We start from the raw sequence: 21,175 nt of genomic DNA, 5'->3' as shown, positions 1-21,175 counted from the left end.
GCTGCCCACACGCAGGCATGCAGTTGTGAAAATCGATATTATTGTGCAGTCCGGTTGTGCTGCTGGGATCTTTCTCTCCTGTGAAGGCTTTTCATTCGGTGTAAAAATGGTAACAGTTTACTGCTGAGGGAGGAACTATCGACGTTATCCTCAGTTAACACTGAGACTATGATGTCATTAAAACCTGGCACGGCCAAACTGGAACGACAAATAATAAACTCAGCTTTTCACACACCAGATGATATTCATGATATCTAAACCTCTTCCTGTATGCAATCGTTAAACTGTTATCACATCATGTCAAATCAAAATTATTTTGCACATGAGAATCTGATTGGACGAACGGAATTCGATGAGTGTGAATATTCAGTATAACGGCAATTAATTTAAAACCCAACTGTGTGGGCAACGAAACACAGAGATACAGAAACAAAGAGATGTGCAGAAAGCCAATTTGCATGGTTCAGCAGTGAGCGGTTTGTGGTTTAGCGGCGGCACTGTTTGTGTTGGTGGATACTAGACAAAAAGGGGAATGAATCATAGTTATTTTTAATTCTATCAACCAATAAATGGAGTGAGTGTAACTTGTAGAAAAGCAATATCACACAAGAGGGAGCGCTGTTGCACTGAATATTAACGCAGCTGTAATTATCCTCTGAGCTCCTATCCTGTCAGCTGTGATGATATCCAGCGCAACAGCACGATATCAAGTGTGATATTACCTAACTATTATATGGCGCCGACGTCTAAAGTGGAAACGAACCTCACACCATGCTGCTTTATCCAATTTAGCGCCAGGGTCTTGAGCCGATCACCTGTTGGTAAGACCTCCCGTTGAACTACATGCTGTTGAATCGTGGATGAAAGCTGGAAGAAAAACCCGAGAATGCACAAAAAGAGCACACAATCTCCACACTTAAAAGGCCAAAACTGAACTCAAACTGGGGAAATACTTGCTGTGAGACAAGAGTGCAAAACACTACCTCCACATGTAGAGCCCTATTTCATACTAGTGTTACCAGTCACAATGAAATGGTGCACAATATGGGACATATGTCAAGGGGCAAGTTTGCGTGGTGGCTTCCTAAAATGTGATTTTAACCTTTTCTTTTGTTGCTCAAAAGGCCAGAAGTCCCGGAGGGCTCCACTGTTCTTTAAGAAACTGGCTTTATTTGATCCTAAACTACACGCAATCGCTCACGTCTCCGATCTCTTGCCCACAAGTTTTGATTTCAATCATTACGCTGCAGCTTTTATTGCAATATACACCCCTCCCCCAGCATATCTGAGAACATCTAAGTGAATGTTTAGCTCCACTCAACACAGCCAGGGGGCATTTTGATTGAACACCGAGTAGTGCATCGCTCATCTTTTTCTGTAATCAGTTTAGAAACGTCATGCCAACACACTTTCTCATCTCAGCATTTTGAAGCTCACGTGATGGTTTAATATCTTCCACTATGTACAGAAATATCATGTATATATAATGAACAGCATGTCGTAAATTATGATGCATCTTCTTTGAAGCCACCGTAGATGTGATTATGAAGATATTTAGCATCTTCAGTTGAGATCTACCTTAGAAGAAAAAAACCTGCTCAGTCCTGTGATGTTTTCTTTAAGTTTGCATTTCAACGTTAAACTTGTGTTGTTTGTAGGTGTGACACAGATCAGAGGACAATTCTTAAATAAAACGGGGTTTACAAGATTCTAGGATGGAGACGAGTGCATTCCTCTCAAACATGTAGCGTGTGAATCATGATTTAGTGGGAGGCTGAAAAGAACATATTTAGAAAAAAAAAATGTAAATGAAATAGATAAATCAAATTATTACAAAGTGCAGTACAAAAAACCATTTTGTTTTTCTTTTTAATACATAGCTATTAAAATATAATGAGTACATATGGTATGATAAATGACACCTAATTGAATCTTTTTGTTTTTCTTATATGAAACATGACAAAGTCCAAAAGCCACTTGTGATTGGACGATTGAATGCAATGTGAGGACAGATAACTGTATTAAGTTTCAATCAAGAGAGCTGGCTCTGCTTTATGTGTACTTTAATCGTAGTTTTTAATCCGAATTATCCTTTCTGTGGCTCAACTCTTTCAAATTTAGTTGTGCGTGTGTGTATTAGTATGTGCTGTGTATAACACTTTGCGTCACTTTGTATTTTTGTCGAAAGAATGCCACATGAATATTAACTGATGCGTCTGAGTTTGACATTTTTTTTTTTAGATGCAAAGGCAATCCTGACTTCACCGACACTTCCTGGAATACCGGAGGTCGACTTCAAGAGAAATGTGAAAGGAGAACTGTGTAAACAGATCGAGGTGTTTAATAATCATCAACACATTTCTGTACAAAGCAAGCGATGTCATAATGAAATGACCAAAAAAAGAAAAAAAAGAAGAAAAAAAAAATCTTTAAATGCATTTTCTTTTCTTCCATTATTAAAATAGCCAAGGTTATCTCAGGGAATCAATTTAACGGTTGAAGAGTCGTGGTACAGCGGTAAGTATAGTTACAGTTGAGCAAAACCTTCAGATACTCTTCCACAGCCCTGGGTACGAGAACACAAGATGCAGAATTAATCCTCCCCACCACCACAAAAAGCTTTTCCCTGTCAGTTTTCTAAAAAAGCACCAAGTTCCTCTTTGTTCTTCAACGTACCAGTCGAGCAAACCATGTTTGACTAGCACACGCGATGCCGGCATTTTGAGAAGAGGGTTGAATATACTAGCGGGTAAAATTTAAAAAGGGAACGTTGGGACGTTTCATGTCTGGGTGTTCTTGTATTTTTCTCTCTTCTACTATCAAGTCTCTCAACGTCTCTTATCAAAATGTAACACTGAAATGAGCACACTGCCGCAGTTATTGGAAACGAGCCTCTTGAGACAGAGAACCTGATTGTCTGACATACAAAAACATTTAACAAGTGGCACATACTCGACTTTCGACATGGGTTGTATACTGAACAAGCCACTCGTTCCTGCTGGGATAGCATGGGAGGATGATTCCCTACGTATGCTTCTACAAAACCAAAACACTACCCACCCACCCCCCCCAAAAAAAGGTTTTATCCTATTCTTTAACACAATAATCGTTATGCAAAAGGAGTGCTAATTAAAGTATGAGACTATTTACAGAACGTTTAAATGAACATGTAAATGTACTTTTCCTATTTCTAAAACTAAAGAGTCATATAACGTGTTTTCCCAAGGTCCAGTTATCCAATCCCACTTGATAGTAAATCAGGGATTTTCATCAGCGGGTGTCTCCGATACCAATAATGCTTCTATATGTGGTCGATGTGGTCCAAAAGAAATCGCTCCATCAGCACTGCTTCAAAGTGACACTTGAGAGCCGAAACCCCGATAAGCATCTGAAATTAGCATTCGAGTATCATCTGAGTTCCTCGAGCACAAAATTCATGTGCATCTTAAATAAAATGCTCAATAGACGTTATGACAGCCAGGCTGAAACTCTGGAAGATGAAATACGGAAAAAACAACAATCCCAAATGAAGTCCTGGTTCCAGTTAAAGATTAGCCTGGACCTAAAAAGAAAAGAGAGAGAACTCACACCCAGGGCTGTGCTGACAGGCTCAGGTTTATAAATGGATATCACACATGTTCGACTCCTTTATTTCTTTTTTTTCAAGCCAATACAACAATCCGTACTCTCCCTGGAAACAAACTAGAAAAAAAAAAAAAAAGTCATTGTTTCAGGATCCACAGCATGGCTGCGTTCTTTCTCTACAGATTCAAGCTCATAAAAACAAATAACATGTGAGAAAAGGTTTCAGCCAAGGTATTACAGAGGCCCTTGCTGGAGTCATGCTGCTGGGAGTGAGCATCTCGCGCTTCACAAGACAGTGACAGTGGGGCGAATCCATTCACTGTTATAAAAGGTTGTAAAGCGCCCTGTGAACATTTTCCGGTTACAGTTGAACCTCCACTCCCTAAACAACGTGAGCCAAGTCTCCACTCGGTGACGCACAGTTGACCAGCACCAGTAATGCCAGTAAACAAGAATAGCCCAGAAGTGGTACAACCAACATTACTTCAGAGAGTAAACAGAAATGTTGTGGATGCCAATACATGAAGCAGCACAACCATTTACAACATGTTTATCTCCCTCGTCCCTCCTGGCTAAAAAGAAACTTGGCTGCCGGACTAACAACCTTTCTGGCAGAACCAGAGTCAGGGCCTACCATTTCTAAGTCTGTCTGTGTTACGCGATTATCAATCCAGGGCCTGAAGATAACCGAGGGGGATACAGCAGAACAATGAAGCAGTCGTCACTTAACACAATCATTAGGAAAGCTTAAAGGTAGAACAAATTCAGAGAAAACAAAAGAACTTTTACAAAAAATACTTGCGCCACTAGTTAGTTTGGTTTGTTTTCTCTTCAGTCTTAATGACAGTGACTGCTGGAATAAGCAGTGACACTGAGGGATTGGTGATGAAAATCACTATATACATACACGCACACAAACACGCACACTCACTGTACAGTCATAAAACTGCACACACATCCGTGTGTCCAGTCGTCGCAGTGGTATCGCGGGTGAAATTCCACCTTTCAATTGGAACGAGGTGGGGAGCAGAATTGGGGCCGTGGTTGGTGCCGGTGCTCCTACATTGAAGCTGTGGTAACTATGGTGCTCGGAGGAAAGTGAGGGAAGGTAAAAACTCCTACAAAGAATCTTTTATATTTTCCTTCAGTCCTGTTTAGGAGAGCATCTGTGTGTGAAGCCAAAAAGAAGAAATGTCAACATTTTAACAAACATTTTCTGTAGTTCAAATCTAAACACATCTTTTACTAAAACAATTTTTTTAGTTTGATGTCAGCTAAGACATAGTTCACATGAATGAAGATACTTTTATTTTTCCATCAAGTTGTTTTAAAATGTGTACAATTTATACTTTTATAAAGGATAATTAATCAACTGTGCAGAATGTAAACGTTGGTTAAATAGGCTGGAAAGTGACAGAAATTGTTTATTTCAGCTAAAGTATTAGAAATAAATGACAATTTTTTAACACCGGTGATTTAAATACATGGACAAGAGTAAAGACAAGTGGCATTCAACATGAAAATGAGGAACCAAGATTGGTCGTTCTTACCGTGAGGGTTTGGCGGTTTTAACTTTCATCATCAGAGACATGAGGTTTAGCAATGGCCATCTCCTCCTTGCTATTCGCAATCATCTTACATTTCTACAAGAACAAGAGGGGGTGGGGGGGTAACATTAGTCACTTTGACAAAATGCACAAACAGTCCTCAAAATAACACAACACACATATATATATTCCATCAACAACCGGTTAATACATTTACCTCAGTAAGCTCCTTGATGGTGTGTATGTTGGCCTGCTGAGTGACCTTCCTCTTTGCCTCCTCGATGTGGTCTAGATTAAGAGTTGGCGTTGGGGGGGCCAGGCACGGGGGAGGCTTGTTTGTTATGGTAGGAAGTGGGGCAAGAGGTGGCATGGCCGCCAGGGCACCCATGTTGGTCAAGGCAGCCGTCATGGTAGCTGCTGTCATACTTGCCATTGCAGCACTCATGGTGATATTTGACATGGGCATTCCTGGAATGGTGGGCAGTCCCATTGGACCCATGTTGGGCATATTCGGCATGTTGGGCATCCCCATGCCCATTGGAAGAGGTAAAGGTAAAGGCAAAGAGAGAGGAGCAGGAGATGGAGTGGGCAGAGGAAGCTGGAGGATAGCTTTTGGCCGGAGACTCTCGGGTATAGGGACCCCAGCTTTAGCGCACATTGCAGCTGCATTAGCCTTGGCTATCTCCAGTAACTGGTCCTTATCTGAGGAAAGGGGAACAAAGAATGGAATAAGACACAAAGAAGAGGGAGACAAGAAAGCAAATGAGTCAAGATCAAGTATAAAAAGTTGTATGAAAATATCAAACATGGTATTTCAATTTTGTACTCCGTTATTCAACGATCGTTTAGAGACGGTATTGAGTTTTACCGAGTTCAGTGAGACGCGGCGGAGTCTTGCTGGTGCTGCGTCGTGTTCGGGACCCCGACCGTCGCTGTTTGCGGAGGATGAGAACTGGAGAGTGGCTGGGTTCCCTCTTCCACCTGTCCCGTCTGTCGAATGATCGACTGCGAAATACCGGCCGCCTCCCTCGCCCCCTCGAGCGAGATCTTCGCCGACGATCAGATGAGCGAGACCTTGATCGCCGGCTTCTCTCTCCTGACCTCGACCTTTTCCTCCTGCCTGCGGAGCGGCTCTTGGATCTTTTACTCCTGTCTGTTGACTTGGACCTCCTTCGAGCTTTCTGTGACCGAGATCGTCTCTTGCGGGGCGGCGAGCGGGACTTAGATCGGCGGGCTTTGGTCCGTGACTTGGAACGTGAGCGCTTGCGTCGCGCAGCAGAACGAGATCTTGATCTTCTTCGGCGACCAGGACTCCGAGATTTGGAACGCCGCTTCTTCTTTTCTGATGGGGAGATTGATTCCCTTTTCCTAACAGGTGACTTTGACCTGTGAACAGAGTCAGAAAATGTTTACACAATCTAATATATGACTACAGTGACACACACACACACACACCAAAGGTTTTAGAACACCCCAATTTGTCCAGTTATTTATTGCTATGACAAAGGTTACTCAAAATGTTGAATTGACATACATTTCAGCATTTTACAAAAATGCTCAACTTTCCTGAAGGGAACAAGAAATGGGTTAGTAACTTAAAGCTGTTCTGAAGCAATGGAGGTAGATCAAGCCTTGGAATTAGTGACACAAACTTCTAACAGGTTTTCCAACCTCTCTGGATTACTTACAATCCAGTCTGTCTGCATTAAATCAGAACCCACTGATTTCCACCGTGGAAAGAAAACCAGGAGTTTGTTCAGCTGTTAGATCTTCCTAAGGTGGCTACTTTGTGGTGTCCAGATTTGTGCATTTTGGTTTATAAGCTGCTTCCATGATTTCTTTTTTTAATTCAAGTTTATTATTTAACTATTAAGACATTACACAGAGTTTTCCTCCATTACGTTTTCATTTAACTTGATACAGTTTCAACGCTGGATCCAACAAAGACAAAAACACTCAGATTGTGAAAATATATTTAAATGCAGAATCTTGAAATGGCTCAATACAGAATCTGAGTAGTTCCTTTATTCACGATGTGGGAAAGATTAAAACACACACAAGATCACTCACCTGGATTGCTTTCTTTTTAATTTAGACTTGGATGCTGAACGCCGAGGTGAAGAAGCTGAACGAGAAAGCTTTCTGCGATCTGTAGGTGAGCGTGATTTAGAGAGCCGTTTCTGTAGCACTTCGGGGGAAGCTGAACGCGAGGAGCTTCTATGGCTCTTAGAAGTAATATTGACAGGAGTTTCTTCTTCTTCTTCTGCTGCTTCATCTTCTTCTTCTTCTTGCTCTGCTGCTGCTTCTTCTTCTTCTTCTTCTTCCGCTGCTGCTTCTTCTTCTTCTTCCTCTTCTGCTGCTTCTTCTTCTTCTTCCTCTTCTGCTGCTGCTGCTTCTTCTTCTTCTTCTGCTGCTGCTGCTGCTGCCTCACCCGAGCCTTCAAAACATTCAGATTTTTCTGGACCAGGGCCAGGCACAGGAGAAGCAGATCTGGATCTGGAAGCAACTCTTTCATTGCAGGAGCTCGTCTGTTTTATCTGGTCGTCGCCATGGTTGGGATCAAGCTGTTCCTCTGACTTTTCTGAGGAGCTTTCGACTGGACATGAAATAGGTACTGATACAAGAGGTCTCCACGCACCTGCAAGCCAACAGACATGACATAAGTCAAAGGAATCTAATGATGGGTGGGAAAACCGGTCAAAACTGACATTTAGGAGAAAAAGTTAATATTGAGAAATAAACTTCAATTGAAAAGAGTCAAAAACAGATCTTACCTATTGGGGCTGAGGGTTTTCTATTTTCTTCGACTGCCTGCTCTACCTTTGGGGGGGAAGAAATCTTTTCTTCTACCGCAGGGGGCGGTATAGATCTGGCAGGAGATGAGCTTTGAGACTTGTCACTTGATACAGACATGGATTTAGATCTGACAACCTCTGGAGAAACTGATTTAGACTTTGATCTTTTTCCACTCTTCCTTGGAGATTTTGACTTCTTTCTGTTAGAACGTGGAGATCGTGACTTGGTACGATGTCTCCGAGTCAAAGAACGTGACTTTGAACGTTTGCTCGATCTTGGTGGAGATCGATTTCGTCTTGCAGGCGACCGAGAACGCCTTCTGACAGGCGACCGTGTCCTTGATCGCCTTCGGGGGGGAGGAGTTCTGGACTTGGTCCTTCTGCGGGGACTTCTGGTTCTGGAGCGACGGCTACGCTTGTGCGTCACAGGTGAACGTGATCGACTTCGTCTGCTCCTGCGAACTGATCGGGAACGTGACCGACGGGCTCTGGGAGGCGGTGACCTCCTGCGGCGAGACACAGATCGACTCTTGGAGCGTCTGCCTCCAGCTCGTCTTCCCAATGATCGCGATCTGGAACGACGAACGGGACGCCTAGATCGAGAGCGAGAACGGCGGCTGGTTGCACCACCTCTTCTAGGTGAACGTGTTCTTGAGCGCCTTGTGCCTCCCCGTGATCGGGATTCTGACCTTCGACTTCTCCTTGGAGATCGAGATAGTGAGGGCGATCTGCGTGCACCACGTTTTGGGGACACTTTTCTCTTAGGAGATAGAGAACTCCTCCGTCTTAGTGGAGACCTTGATTTCTTAGGAGACTTTGAAAACTTCTTCTTGGGTGTTAAGGAACGAGATGCAGATCGGGATCGATGGGTGACTTTCTTGGGAGACTTGCACAATGGAGAAAGTGACTTTCTCCTTGACTTCGGGGACTTAGAGCGGGACTTGGAACGGGAATCTGGTCGACATTTGAGGTCAGCTGAAGTCTGTTTTCCTGTGGAGGTTGACCTTGATCGTTCTCTCACAATTTTTATTGGCTCACTACTAGACTGCTTGCTGGGACTTGGTGACGGTGATCGACTTGGACCGGACCCAGACCTCTTTATGTCTAGGCCCTGAGAAGGGGAAGGAGATAAAGAAGACTCTTTATCTTTTATCTTGGACTTCTGACCTGAACTGACCTGATCTTTGAGACCAGGATCATCCCTTGGGGTAGTGCCTTCTTGTTTTGGGATGATGTCAGGCAATTCCTGAGCGTGACTAAAAGCACCATCCCCATGGCTGTCCTCTGGCTTCACCTCAACTGCAGTTGTATGCGTTATCTCTTCCTTGTCTAGAAAGGGTGACTTTTTATTCTCATCTGATTCATTGCTGTTGGTTATCTTCCCTCCAGTCAGAGAAACATCCATATCTGTTATCTCCTCTTTCTTTACAGCAAACACTTCAGGGTTTTCTGGGAGAATGGGGGCTAATTTCTCCTCTTGTTTACTTTTTGGAGCCAGTCTTGTGACTACTACTTGGAGGTCCGATGTTATAGCTGAAGGGCATTTATCTTCAGTAACCCCTTTACCCCCTTCACCTTCAGACTCAGAACCTGAAGCAGAGCTGCTTTCAGAAGGAGATCGAGATGGGGACTTCTTTTCATCTTTCTTTTTCTTCTTCTTCTTCTTTTTGGCAGCATGTTTTTTGTGTTTTTTCGACTTTGTGTCTCCCTCAATGTCACCACGATCTGAGAGAAAAAGTCATTATTTGAAAATGAAGTAGTAACAAAGCATTGAATAACCATTCCCAGATAATATGTGTACAAGGTTGTGTGTAGTTGTCTTTTACCTGAGATTGCATCCTTTTTGCCCTCTTCCCTCACAGAATGTTCCCCAGCATTTGCAGCTGCTGCCAATCTGGCACTACAATATATAAATAAATCAAGGTAAAATGTGTGAAAACAATTTTCTTTTACAACATTTCAAATGCTCAAATTCCAACAGAAACGTAACAGTATCCTGTGAGTTGAGCCTGAACATCCCAGACACCGGGTAGTTGTATTGAATGGTGCATTAGCTTGACACAAAATATAGCATATAGTTTAATTAGCCTGCACCGTCAGAAGCTCCCACTTTATTGGTTTAACTGCACTCCTCAACTACATGGTGACAAAAACACCAAAAAAAAACCAACACTATATGCTATACATGATGCTGATAAATATAAAATGAAAGAAAAAAGAAGAGGCACTGAGAACAGTTGGAACGATGCAGATTATTTGCATAAGATTAAGTGGAAATCATAAAAATAAAGCTTAAAAATAAAAAATAAAAATCTAAGAGGCAAAGTCCCCATTATATGCATTGGCTGATGACTGGTGGAGCATTTTCTTCAACAGTCAGAAGACGACGATTTTGGCCTAAATTGGCCAGAATTCATAAAACCTGTGGGCACAGAATCTGCCTACACAAAACAGCTTTTTATCCATACATGTTGTAACAATAAAAACCTTCAACTTCCTAATAATTCAGTTACTACTGTTGTTTTCTTAATGCAGTCTTTTAAAGTTGCTCTACCAGAATCCACAAAGGAAAGATGAAAAATGTAGGATCCCGTTTTAATTATTGACGTACACCTCTAATACGTTGTCAATATCTTTCTGAATGAAATTTGTCATTACATTCAGACAAACACTTATTTCCAGCATTTATATTTCGCAAAAGATACCGGGCTAAGTTGACGTCTAATTATCAGAGAAACGCCTGAAGATCCCCGAAGCAAGATCCCGTTTGCACTTGACCGTGCGAGATCTTGATTCGCGCTGAAAAAATTAACGATCAGTTTCACAACATTTCAGATTTTCGGGCTGATTCGGACAAATATTTTCGCTGGAGCCGTCGCAACGCCATCTTTGATATCCCAGAAACTCATGCGGCAAGCTTCCGAAGATGACGTCAGTTAACAAAGCCAAACGCAGCCTGATGGCTACAATTTCTCGTTTGTAAACATATCGACTTTGGTGTGATCAATTTAGGCAACTGCAATTTTGAAATGAGTGGAAATGGTCATATTTCAATGTATTGGTTCATCGTCTGGGCAGAAGTGATACAATTTATGGGAAGTATATTTTAAAGAATTTTATTCTGGTAGAGCAACTTTAACACAATCTTTAAGAAAACATTGTTTTATAAAAGGTTTTCTGACCTGGCTCTGGTGGTCCGGACAGGTCTTGGCGGAGGTGCTGGCTCCAAGTCTGACTCGGCACCAGATTCTGAACTGCTCTCCTTCTCGTCCTTCCTCTTTCTCTTCTTCTTTTTGCTTTTATGTTTTCTGTGCTTCTTGTTTTTCTTGTGGGGTGGCTCAATCCCTTCCTTGGCGTTCATATCCTCTTTCCCAGGTGTATCTTCCTCACCTACACAGGGACCCCAGAGAATTTTGGTCATACAAATCTCATTCTTTTTTTGAACAATTTTTTGCAAGCCTTGAAAGAACAATTAAACAGATCAAAGAAGCATTTCTTTTTTAAACCTGTGCAATACAGCAAGACAATCCAATTGAAGGAGGTGGGAAACACATAATTTGGTGTGCTGGGTAACCATCATCAACAGTGGCATATATCTATTTGACATCAAAAATGTTTTTTTTCCCACCCCAATCTTTTGACTGGTACAGATCAGAAACACATATTTAGTTACACTTCATATTTTAGCGAAACCAGGAGCAGAAGAACTTGAAAAAGTTTTTTTTTTTTTTTTTTATATACAAATTTTAGTCTACCGTTCATTTACCTGAGGGAAGGTCCACTGCACACTCCATTGTGTCAGCGCACTGGTTGGAAAAAGCTTCTCTTAAGGTCTCTCTTTTGTTGCTTCTTCACTCTGCCCTAGAGAGGAAAGCGTAGTAATGTAACTTTGACAGCAAATAATGGAGCATAATATCATAAAGTAACATAACCACATTGTCGCAAAATGAGCCACCATATTGATAACATCTACCAATACTAACAGTAAAACAAAGTAAATGTTCACAATGATGCCCAGAACTGTGAACTGTATGTTTCTGGTTCACAGTTCCTCAACAGTCATCCACATCCATCGATTCAACAACAGTCTGGCAAAATTATGAAAATGCCTAATACACTGAATTTAATTACCTGGACTGTAGCACATCCAACAGGTTTCAACCAAAAAATATGAGCTCTTTGGAGATTGTACTTTTTGCAACTCAGCTTTACCTGACTGGCGTTCTCAAAACCAAAGTAATGAACTCCAGATATATAAAAAGGCAAACCACAAAGTACATCTATGCATTGCGTATTCTGTTAGACAAACCAGATCTCCCACCCTGTCCAAACGGATAGTATTGCTAAATACAGATAGGAAAAAAACTTCATAAATAACACAATTAATAATTGTACCACAGCAATTTATTCACTTCAATTAATTTTAACACTCAATGATTTTGAGAAAAATTATAACTTTCAAGCTTCAAAAAGCTAACCATACATCGGCAAAAAATTTACAAATGAATTTGAAAGACAACAAAACAATTTAGTTTTCAATTCAACCTCTTTGTTGTGCCTCCTTGTAGCTTTCATGAAAATGACACAGCTAAAGCTTTGCTTCAACGGTGCCTCACAGAAAACAATCTTTTAATAAATAGTGAGCTGGGATTGGCTCCAGGGCCCTGGGGACCCTGCACAGGATTAAGCGGTATAGAAGATGGATGGATGAAAAACATTTTAATACTCCGTCCACTGAAATGAATTTAATGCCCAATCACTGCAGGTGATTCACACTGAACATAATATGAGTAGTAAAAAGAAAAACACAACAACAACAAAAAAAAATTAAATAGAATTTCATTACTTGTGGAGAGGCTCAACTACTTTTACTGCCAAGATGTGAATAAACCTGTTTGTTTGATAGGAGGAGCTTAGGCTGTAACTGCCAGTAAATATACTGTGTTCATATTTAACTTTTCTTTTTTAAATCCATAGATGCACCATACATCGTTTAAACACGTCATCGTCATTTTAAAAGGACAATTTGTTTTGCAGCTCTAAATGTTTGATGGTCGGGGAACCAAAAATGGCTCTTTAGATTGCAGATAGCTGAGTTAAGAAAACATTTTTTACTCAATGGTACTCACAGTGTATGTTTGCCTTGTTGTTATTGTCTTTATTATTTGTGTATATATGTTTTGTTAAGGAAAATTTCAATAAAAACTTAAAATTAGTAAAAAAAAAAAAAGAAGACACTTTTCGGTCATGTGTCTGATGACAGCTTATTTTTACTTTCAGGATTCAACAGTTAAATATCATCTGAAGTTTCAAGATTAAAGGTATCTATTGTCAGATATACAGATAGACATTTACACTACAATAAAAAGCTTACTTAGGTGGTCCCTAACCTATAGTTAAGTAAAAGATAAGAAAAACTTGCCAAAAAGGAAAAACCTGCCACATATGCCAAAATATCTGAATGCTTTTATTATGTATAGATGGCATAAGTGATATGGAAAAAGCAGCAATAACCTGATTCAAATCCAATGAATGGTTTATGTAAATAGCTTTTTCATGCAGTTCCATACAGTTCTACGTTCAAAATGGAGCACATTTTAACCTGAGATATAATTGTGAAATGATCAATTCTTAAAAATAAAATTGAAGACAACGTACATTTTTATCGAGAAAAGCAAATAAGGCACAAAAAACACACCTGTGTTTTCTCCCAACAATCACAACGCGAGTTCTGCCATATAAAATCAAAACACGTGAAAAGTACAACATCGGCACTGAAACTCCAATCACAGTTACCTCAGTTCATTTACAGCCTTCACTCATTTTGTAAATATCAAAACTGTTGAACCGATACGAAAACCTTGAACAAACATCACCAATACGTCTGCTGTACGTTACCTCCAATGGATGCTACAAGCTAACCATCACAGACACGGCTGCCAAAACATAATATATTTCATCTAAGAAATTAAATATCGAGGTCAGCTTGATACGTGGTTCTAAACACCCGACGGTGCTGCGTTTTGCCATATTGCACAACAGCAAAAAGTACAAAATGCCGTGTGGATAATAGCAGCAAAGGAAACAAAAGTTTATGAGAACGGAGAGTTCATTACCACGTTAGGTAACTACTGAAGGCCCGCGCGGCAACTACAGATATTCACAAATCCAACACCATGAAAGTGAGCTCTGAATTACACAACACCAGAATTTGTTTTACTTTATTTTTTGCAGATTAGTTATTCCGTGCACCCCAAATGGAGCTGGGGTGCATTGTGTGAGCGAAACGTGCTGCCTCCATGCCGCGGCCTCAGTCAGCGGCCATTCACCGCCATCAGCCAGGACATCGACGCTAACTGTTAGCTCCGTGCTCGCCAACGAGCTCGCTGGCGTGCTAAATCTGTTCTACACAATTCGTCTGTAGACGCGGCAAACGTCTCGCTGATTCAAGGGAATAAGCCACTTTGGCAGATATTTACCTATGGTGTGTTCTGTGACCGCCGGTCCCCGTGTGGAAAGCGTCAGATGACCGCAGTGGGAACAATCGCTGAATATGCTAACCGCTGTCGTTAGCTGAGCAACAGATCCGCCATGATGGAGAAAGATATCCCAGCATGCCATGCTGCACGGTTTGAATGGCAGCGTCACTATCTCCCAGGCAACCGCATCTTCATGTAGCACGCGAAGGAAACAACTCTGGGTTGTGTACCGGAAGCATCAAACACTTCTACTTGTTTTCAGCAGACATTTATTACCTGAGGTCTTTTGTTACAATATATTTGCTTATATTTGTTTAGACGTGTATATATATATATATATAAAAGAAAAGATAAAATAAGAAAGCAAAATACGTATAAACAAACTGAACACATAATGAACAAATGATGCACTGAATCTTCTATACTTGCAATGCAATAAAATTAAGATCTTTTTAAAGCAAAACAATATAGCCTACACGACAGGATTTGAAAAACACTGGCCGGCATTCTTTACATTTTAAGGACCAGTCAAACACAGAATAAAATAGAAAAGAATACACTGTCTTTAAATAAACTAATTGTTACTTAAAATCCCTACGTATTACAGAGACAAACACTCACACACATTTACACCGAGGGGAAATGTAGTGACACAAATTAACCTCACATGTATGTTTTTGGACTGTTGGAGGAAACCGTAGTAGCCGGAGAAAACCCAGGCATGCTTACATGGGGAGACCATGCAAACTCCATACAGAAAGGCCAGCCGGCTTTTGAACCCATGACCTTCTCGCTGTGGGGTGAGATTTTTGTTATTTTTACTTTTATTTACTTTTTTGGTGTTGATTTGGTATCTGTGATAAAATCATTCAGCTCACTACAACAAACAAACACACACACGCACGCACACACACACACACACACACACACACACACACACACACACACACACACACACACACACACACACACACACACACACACACACACACACACACACACACACACACACACACACACACACACACACACACACACACACACACACACACACCATTCTGTGCTTCATTCTGACGGTCCTGAACCGGAAGTTTCATGGCCGCGGTCTGTTTTGTTGTTGTGACATTCTTTTGGGTTTCTATGTAAAGTTAAGGAAATGTGCTCGCTTACTATAAAAGTCCTCAGCCGCTGTGAGACACGATGAAGAGATTCAACATCAACCTGGATGATTCTGCTTTCACCAAAGAAAGAAAACCGGTGAGAATCCTCAAGCAGTGCCGTTAGCAGCCACTTAGCTTAGCTTCCAGCGCTCTTGAACCGGTCGACATGAGTCTCTCTTGTGTTTGTGTTCCAGACAAAGTCTCACTTTCAGCCTTCAGCCAAAGGACACATCTCTTCCAGCTCCGACTCTGCTCCGCAGCAGCCTTTGTCCTACGCGGAGTACGTCGTACAGAGTAAAGGTAGCGCGGCTGGAGCTCCGCAGGTAGACGGTTCTTCCAGGCCGCTCCGGACCGGGGGAGCAGGGGGCTCCGCTCCGGAGAAGAGCAAGCCGGACCCTCCGGCCTCTGTCTCAGCGGGATGTGGACAGGTCCAGGACTCTGCTGCAGGATCCGAGGCTCGGCCTGGTAACTCCGATCCCCGGGCAGAGGCGTCTCTGCCTGGGACCGATCCTAAAGAAGGGAGCGGCTGTCGAAAGCCAGACCCCAGCCTGACCCTCGGCCTGGGCCCCAAACCTGTGGGCTCCGGGAGCAGCATCGTAGTCAGTCCTCGACAGGTGCATCTTCTACACTCACAGTACAAAAGCATCTTATCATGAGATTCTGAAAGTTTAAGATACTGTGTGTTTATTACCACAACTCAGCTCAAATACAAAATTATAAATATGTAAACGAAGAAAGCTTGGAAATAGCTTTTCCACTGAGTGTATTGTTTCACCCAAATGTCAAGTAAATTGTGCAAAATAAAAATAGTTTCTAGCTACAAATTCGAAAAATCGATTAAATCGATTTTTCTTTTTTGCCCAGCCCTCAGTGAGACAGTATGAGTAATTAAAACATATATTTTCAAAGCCCCTATAAAGTATAAATCAGGTTTCCTCGTTGTTTTTTTTTATTGTTTCAAAAGAAATATATTTGACCGTTATTATAAAAGATACAACTGATTTATCTGATCCTGTTCAATGGCGTCAACAAAAAGAAGTATAGTTCTATTCTGTATGGAGTGATGTCTAAAGGAATTTCCCTCTGGGATTAATAAAGTGTTTCTGTTCTATTCTATCAAGGACATCAAACTTCTCTCATAAGTATTACAGTGTAATTCACTGTGCATGTAAGTGGATTGTTTTGTTGTAACAAGCAGATCATATGCTAAAATATGGTTAAATGCTAGAAAGTTGTGTTGATTGACATTATTCTTCACTTTAGTTTTTATAATCAGAACAATTGCTGAACAGGGAAATAAAATGTGATTTATTTGGTCACACTGTTTAACCTTTATGTCTCTTTATATATTATCATCTCACTCAGGAGTTATTTAAAATGACAGATTGTAGACAAACCTCAGGTAATTTGAATGTTTCCTTCTTTAAACCCTTTAACCTTTCAGCTTAAATTCAACAGGTTTGTGTGGCTTGTCACATCATTCTTATTATCCAGTCCTGTGTTGCACCTTGATAGGCTTAAAATGGAATGACTACCGGCCTAAACAGTGGGAAACACTACCTCACATGTTTGTTTGTATTTACTTAGCGGGGAAATCCCATCTTGAAGTTTGTGAGGAGCGTACCATGGGAGTTTGGAGACGTTGTGCCAGACTATGTCCTGGGACAGACGACTTGTGCTCTCTTCCTCAGGTGAGTTTAAGAGCTTTGAAAACTCCCTTCAAAACGTGTTTTCATTTCTACGAACAAGACCCCCCCCCCCCCCTCCTCCACACAGCAACAAGTCATTCTCATTAAATTATTATGGATGAGAAAAAGTTTTCAAATTTCATAACTCATGAGGGGCTATGAACTATTTCCCTTATTTACATTTCCTTGGTATGATTTGTTTGGATTTTCTTTTTTGCTGCCATAAAGCCTGAGGTATCACAACTTGAACCCAAACTACATCCATGACCGCTTGAAGCAGCTTGGAAACACGTTCACCCTGCGGGTGCTGCTGGTCCAAGTTGATGTGGTGAGTGTAAACCTTTCAAAAACACCAATCTGGGTGACTTGAACTGATTCAATGGATTTTTTCTGTCACATCCATGTTCACATTATTATCATACCTACATTATCAATTTCAAATTTATTTTAGAGTAAATAAAATTAATTGAAAATTAAACGTTGAATGGATGGTTAATAAATATGTAGAATTGATGGAATGTTCATCAAATATGCCGCAGGAAGCTTGCACATTCAGGAATTCTCACAGAATTCCAAAACTCTGCCCATCTCGGTTTAATCCACCCATTTCCCTCCTGTATTCAGTGATTGTCAATAATGCATGCTTTTGGAAGAAACAGGAAATTTCAGAGTTATCAAATTTTTTTATTTCTGTTAAAATGGTTCAAATCTTTCTTGCGGAGATTTGATCCAAATTTCCAACTTCACTTTGTGGCTTGGTTCAAAAATGTACCGTGGAAAGGCTTTTCAATTTGGATCTTTATTCGTGACAATTATGAATTTGATGACTTTAAAAACAAAAACACCCATAACAATACAAAACCCATCGCAGTAAAACAATCTAAAAACCAAACTGGATAAAGAAACACTGAGTCAGGACACCAACCCGTAACTGTTCTCTTGTTTTATTGTGAAGTGCTGACCAGCATTTAAATGCACTGCAGGGTTGTATTCAAGAGAACCGAAAAGCCTTTGGAGAGCAACACGCCGTTAGAGCGGGGCTGTAATGTAAACTGCTCATGCAGACCTGTTCATTTTTAAAACAGTGTTACTGGAGTGTTAACTGTGCGGCTGGAGACTACTTTTGGAGCGTTGGTTTTTGAAAACGGACCCGTGGCTGACAAAAAATACAATGTGGAAATAACTCAGAATTGATGTGGTTACTCTTCCCTGACGTTGTTTCTTTACTGCAGAAAGATCCTCATCATGCATTAAAGGAGCTGGCTCGTATTTGCATTATGGCCGACTGCACTCTCATCTTGGCTTGGAGGTAAAATCAACAACAGCTACAAACAGCGCCGCCCTAAATGGCCCGTTTTTATGACAGTCCTGGTCTCGCCATTTGCGTGTGGAGTCAGAATAAAAACAGATATTTTCTGAATGCATTTGTTGTGATTAGCTTCCCTATTATATGTTGTTGTTTTTCAGTCATTCCCAGGTGGAGTGAAAATGTGTTATTCGGTTTAACATTACATAACAACACAGTGCATTTTTTCTTTCTTGTTAAATGGACAGTCCAGAAGAGGCTGGACGTTACCTGGAAACGTACAAGTCGTATGAAAAGAAACCCGCCGATCTCCTGAAGGAGCAAGTCGAAAAAGACTATCTGTCAAAGGTGTGTGTGTGTGTGTGTGTGTGTGTGTGTGTGTGTGTGTGTGTGTGTGTGTGTGTGTGTGTGTGTGTGTGTGTGTGTGTGTGTGTGTGTGTGTGTGTGTGTGTGTGTGTGTGTGTGTGTGTGTGTGTGTGTGTGTGTGTGTGTGTGTGTGTGTGTGTGTGTGTGTTTTAGCTAAGATAATTCTCAGATTGGTGATCAATATTTGCAGAAAAGCTGTTGTTGTGGGTTTGTAATTCTGATTAGCTTTGTCTATTTGCTTTTAGGTTACAGATTGCCTGACCACTGTGAAGTCCATAAACAAAACCGATGCCATTACCTTGCTCTCCACTTTCTCGGTGAGCACGGCTGAGGACTATTTTCAGTCCATTAGCTGCTCCATGCAGCAAGTATTAAAGCTCAGATTGATGCTGTTCAATTATTGATTTACACACACAAACGGACAAACACTCACTCTATTTAATGCTGTTCTCAAAGGGTGTGCCATTCATTGTATATATAAAGGATTTGTTATTGGGTTTGTTTTTCGTTTTTGATAGTCTGTAGAAGGAATCATCAGCGCCTCAAAGGAAGACCTGGGTCTCTGTCCTGGCCTGGGACCACAAAAAGTAAGGAAAATGCATGTGAATGAAGTGAATGTAGAAAGATTACATGAAACATTTGCCGAGTTCCAACGGCAGGGTTTTTGTGCTTCCAGGCGAGACGACTGTTTGACGTGCTCCATAAGCCTTTTCTCAAGTCGAAGAACAAAGATGGCTGAGGAGGACGCTCTGAGGATGTGTGAAAAGTATTTGAAGAAACTGGCTGAAATATTCTGAAGTGAAATCCCTCCTGCTTACCCTCTTGATGAACTGAGAGATGAGTGAAATGCGGGAAATGTCCGTTATCTTTGGCGAGGGTCTGAAAGGAGGCGTTTAAAGGATTTCCGATGTGAACTGTTGAAGCTGTACGCAGACATGATACACTGACAGTTTTTTTTTTTTTTAAATCATTGAGTATTTTGCTTGTTCATTTGTGGTACTTGTTTTAAGAACAAAAATAAATATATATTTTTATACTAAGCAGTGTGTTTTTAAGCCTTATTATTGCTACAAAAAAAACCAAAGTATCAAGATAAGAATGACTCCTCCAGAAAAAAATATATAATTGTTCACATTATATGACTATTGTTTATTCTAGGAAAGCGGGGAAAGACAATTTGGGTGGGTGGGTGGTTGTCGAGGGACTCTGTCTTTTATGACTTCATTGATAAAAATGGGGCTTCATGATCATTTAATTACCATTAATGCTATTCAAATAATTTTTAAATGTGTGAAACAGTGTGTGGTGTTCTGGTGTATATAAAAAAATGAATGCTTAACAGCAACGTGATTGTTATTTTACAACGGTGACAGCTCTGAATCTCTTGGGTGATTTTGTGCACATACTCAGACGTCCTCTTTTTTCGAGGTGGGAACTAAATAGTATTGGGCTTTATTGGACTTATCTGTTGTGTAAGAATTACTTTTCTATTAGAAATTACATTGTATGAAGAAGAAGAGCAGTCAGATCCCTAAAAGGAGAATTGATTTTCTGAAGTGGCTTTAAAGTCCCACTAAAGTATCATCCATTTGTGTGTCCCTGTTTTAAACAGTCTAGAAAGTTCACTATGTAGGAGAGAAAAATAATCACATGCCTTGATGGTACTAACCAATTTACTAGTGAAGCATGTAGCTCAGGAGCGTCAAATATGACACTTGGGCCACAACTGGTCCACCAGAGAGCCCGGTCTGCCCCGCAACGTTTCATCTTGCAAAGTATATGTACACTGGGGTGGGCAAATAATTTCACCCAAAGGGTCACATGAAAAAGGATAGATGGCTGAGACATAAGTTGACATGAGGGTGAGGGTTACGCCCAATAAGAATTATGTCTTGATGACAAAAAAAAAAAATTAACACAATTTTAATGAGCTTCTGTTGCTCAGCGTCACTTTTTCTCAGTCTTTCCCATTTTCTTGTCTGGAAATCATGATAAAAAAATGTTATAATGTCGAGTTAGGTAAATACCCAAATCACTTAAACACCAATTTTGTGAGGTAATAATTGCGAGCTCAGTTAGACAATGTACGAGACACAAGCAATAACGCAATAATGCTCAATGACGTGGAAAAAATACAAACATAGATGTAATAAAACCAATGACAACTTAGTGTCGCATGCATCAGGGAGTCTCGTTTGCCTCTAGAGTTTTTAAATTTCCGGCAGGACCTGAACGCACCGTTACGTATT

General features: G+C 40.9%; 2 protein-coding genes across 3 annotated transcripts; one reads left to right on the top strand and one right to left on the bottom strand.

The window, feature by feature from the left end:
• Positions 1-2,316: 2,316 nt before the first annotated feature.
• On the bottom strand, positions 2,317-16,135 carry sona (SON DNA and RNA binding protein a). Of its 2 annotated transcripts, none has more exons than XM_080478878.1 (10): positions 15,577-16,135; positions 11,694-11,788; positions 11,110-11,317; positions 9,754-9,827; positions 7,907-9,652; positions 7,203-7,770; positions 6,001-6,518; positions 5,350-5,834; positions 5,136-5,228; positions 2,317-4,751 (listed from the first exon to the last, which is right to left on the bottom strand). In XM_080478878.1, exons 2-9 carry the CDS (start codon positions 11,719-11,721, stop codon positions 5,154-5,156), a joined length of 3,702 nt encoding a protein of 1,233 aa, XP_080335004.1. In that variant the 5' UTR covers positions 11,722-11,788; positions 15,577-16,135; the 3' UTR covers positions 2,317-4,751; positions 5,136-5,153. The 2 variants fall into 2 exon arrangements, with proteins under 2 accessions (XP_080335004.1, XP_080335003.1); XM_080478877.1 differs by lacking the exon at positions 15,577-16,135 and adding an exon at positions 14,407-14,543.
• Positions 15,479-20,263, top strand: ercc1 (excision repair cross-complementation group 1). Its single transcript, XM_080478880.1, has 9 exons — positions 15,479-15,663; positions 15,761-16,180; positions 17,154-17,257; positions 17,483-17,582; positions 18,487-18,563; positions 18,809-18,908; positions 19,172-19,243; positions 19,445-19,513; positions 19,603-20,263. The coding sequence occupies exons 1-9, from the start codon at positions 15,607-15,609 to the stop codon at positions 19,663-19,665; spliced, it is 1,062 nt and encodes a 353-aa protein (XP_080335006.1). The 5' UTR covers positions 15,479-15,606; the 3' UTR covers positions 19,666-20,263.
• Positions 20,264-21,175: the final 912 nt, after the last annotated feature.

The sequence above is a fragment of the Lipophrys pholis genome (assembly GCF_963383615.2).
Source record: "Lipophrys pholis genome assembly, chromosome: 13".
NCBI classification, from domain to species: domain Eukaryota; kingdom Metazoa; phylum Chordata; class Actinopteri; order Blenniiformes; family Blenniidae; genus Lipophrys; species Lipophrys pholis.
The sequence above is the reverse complement of the archived record's forward strand: the minus strand, read 5'-3'. Positions and strand labels throughout refer to the sequence as shown.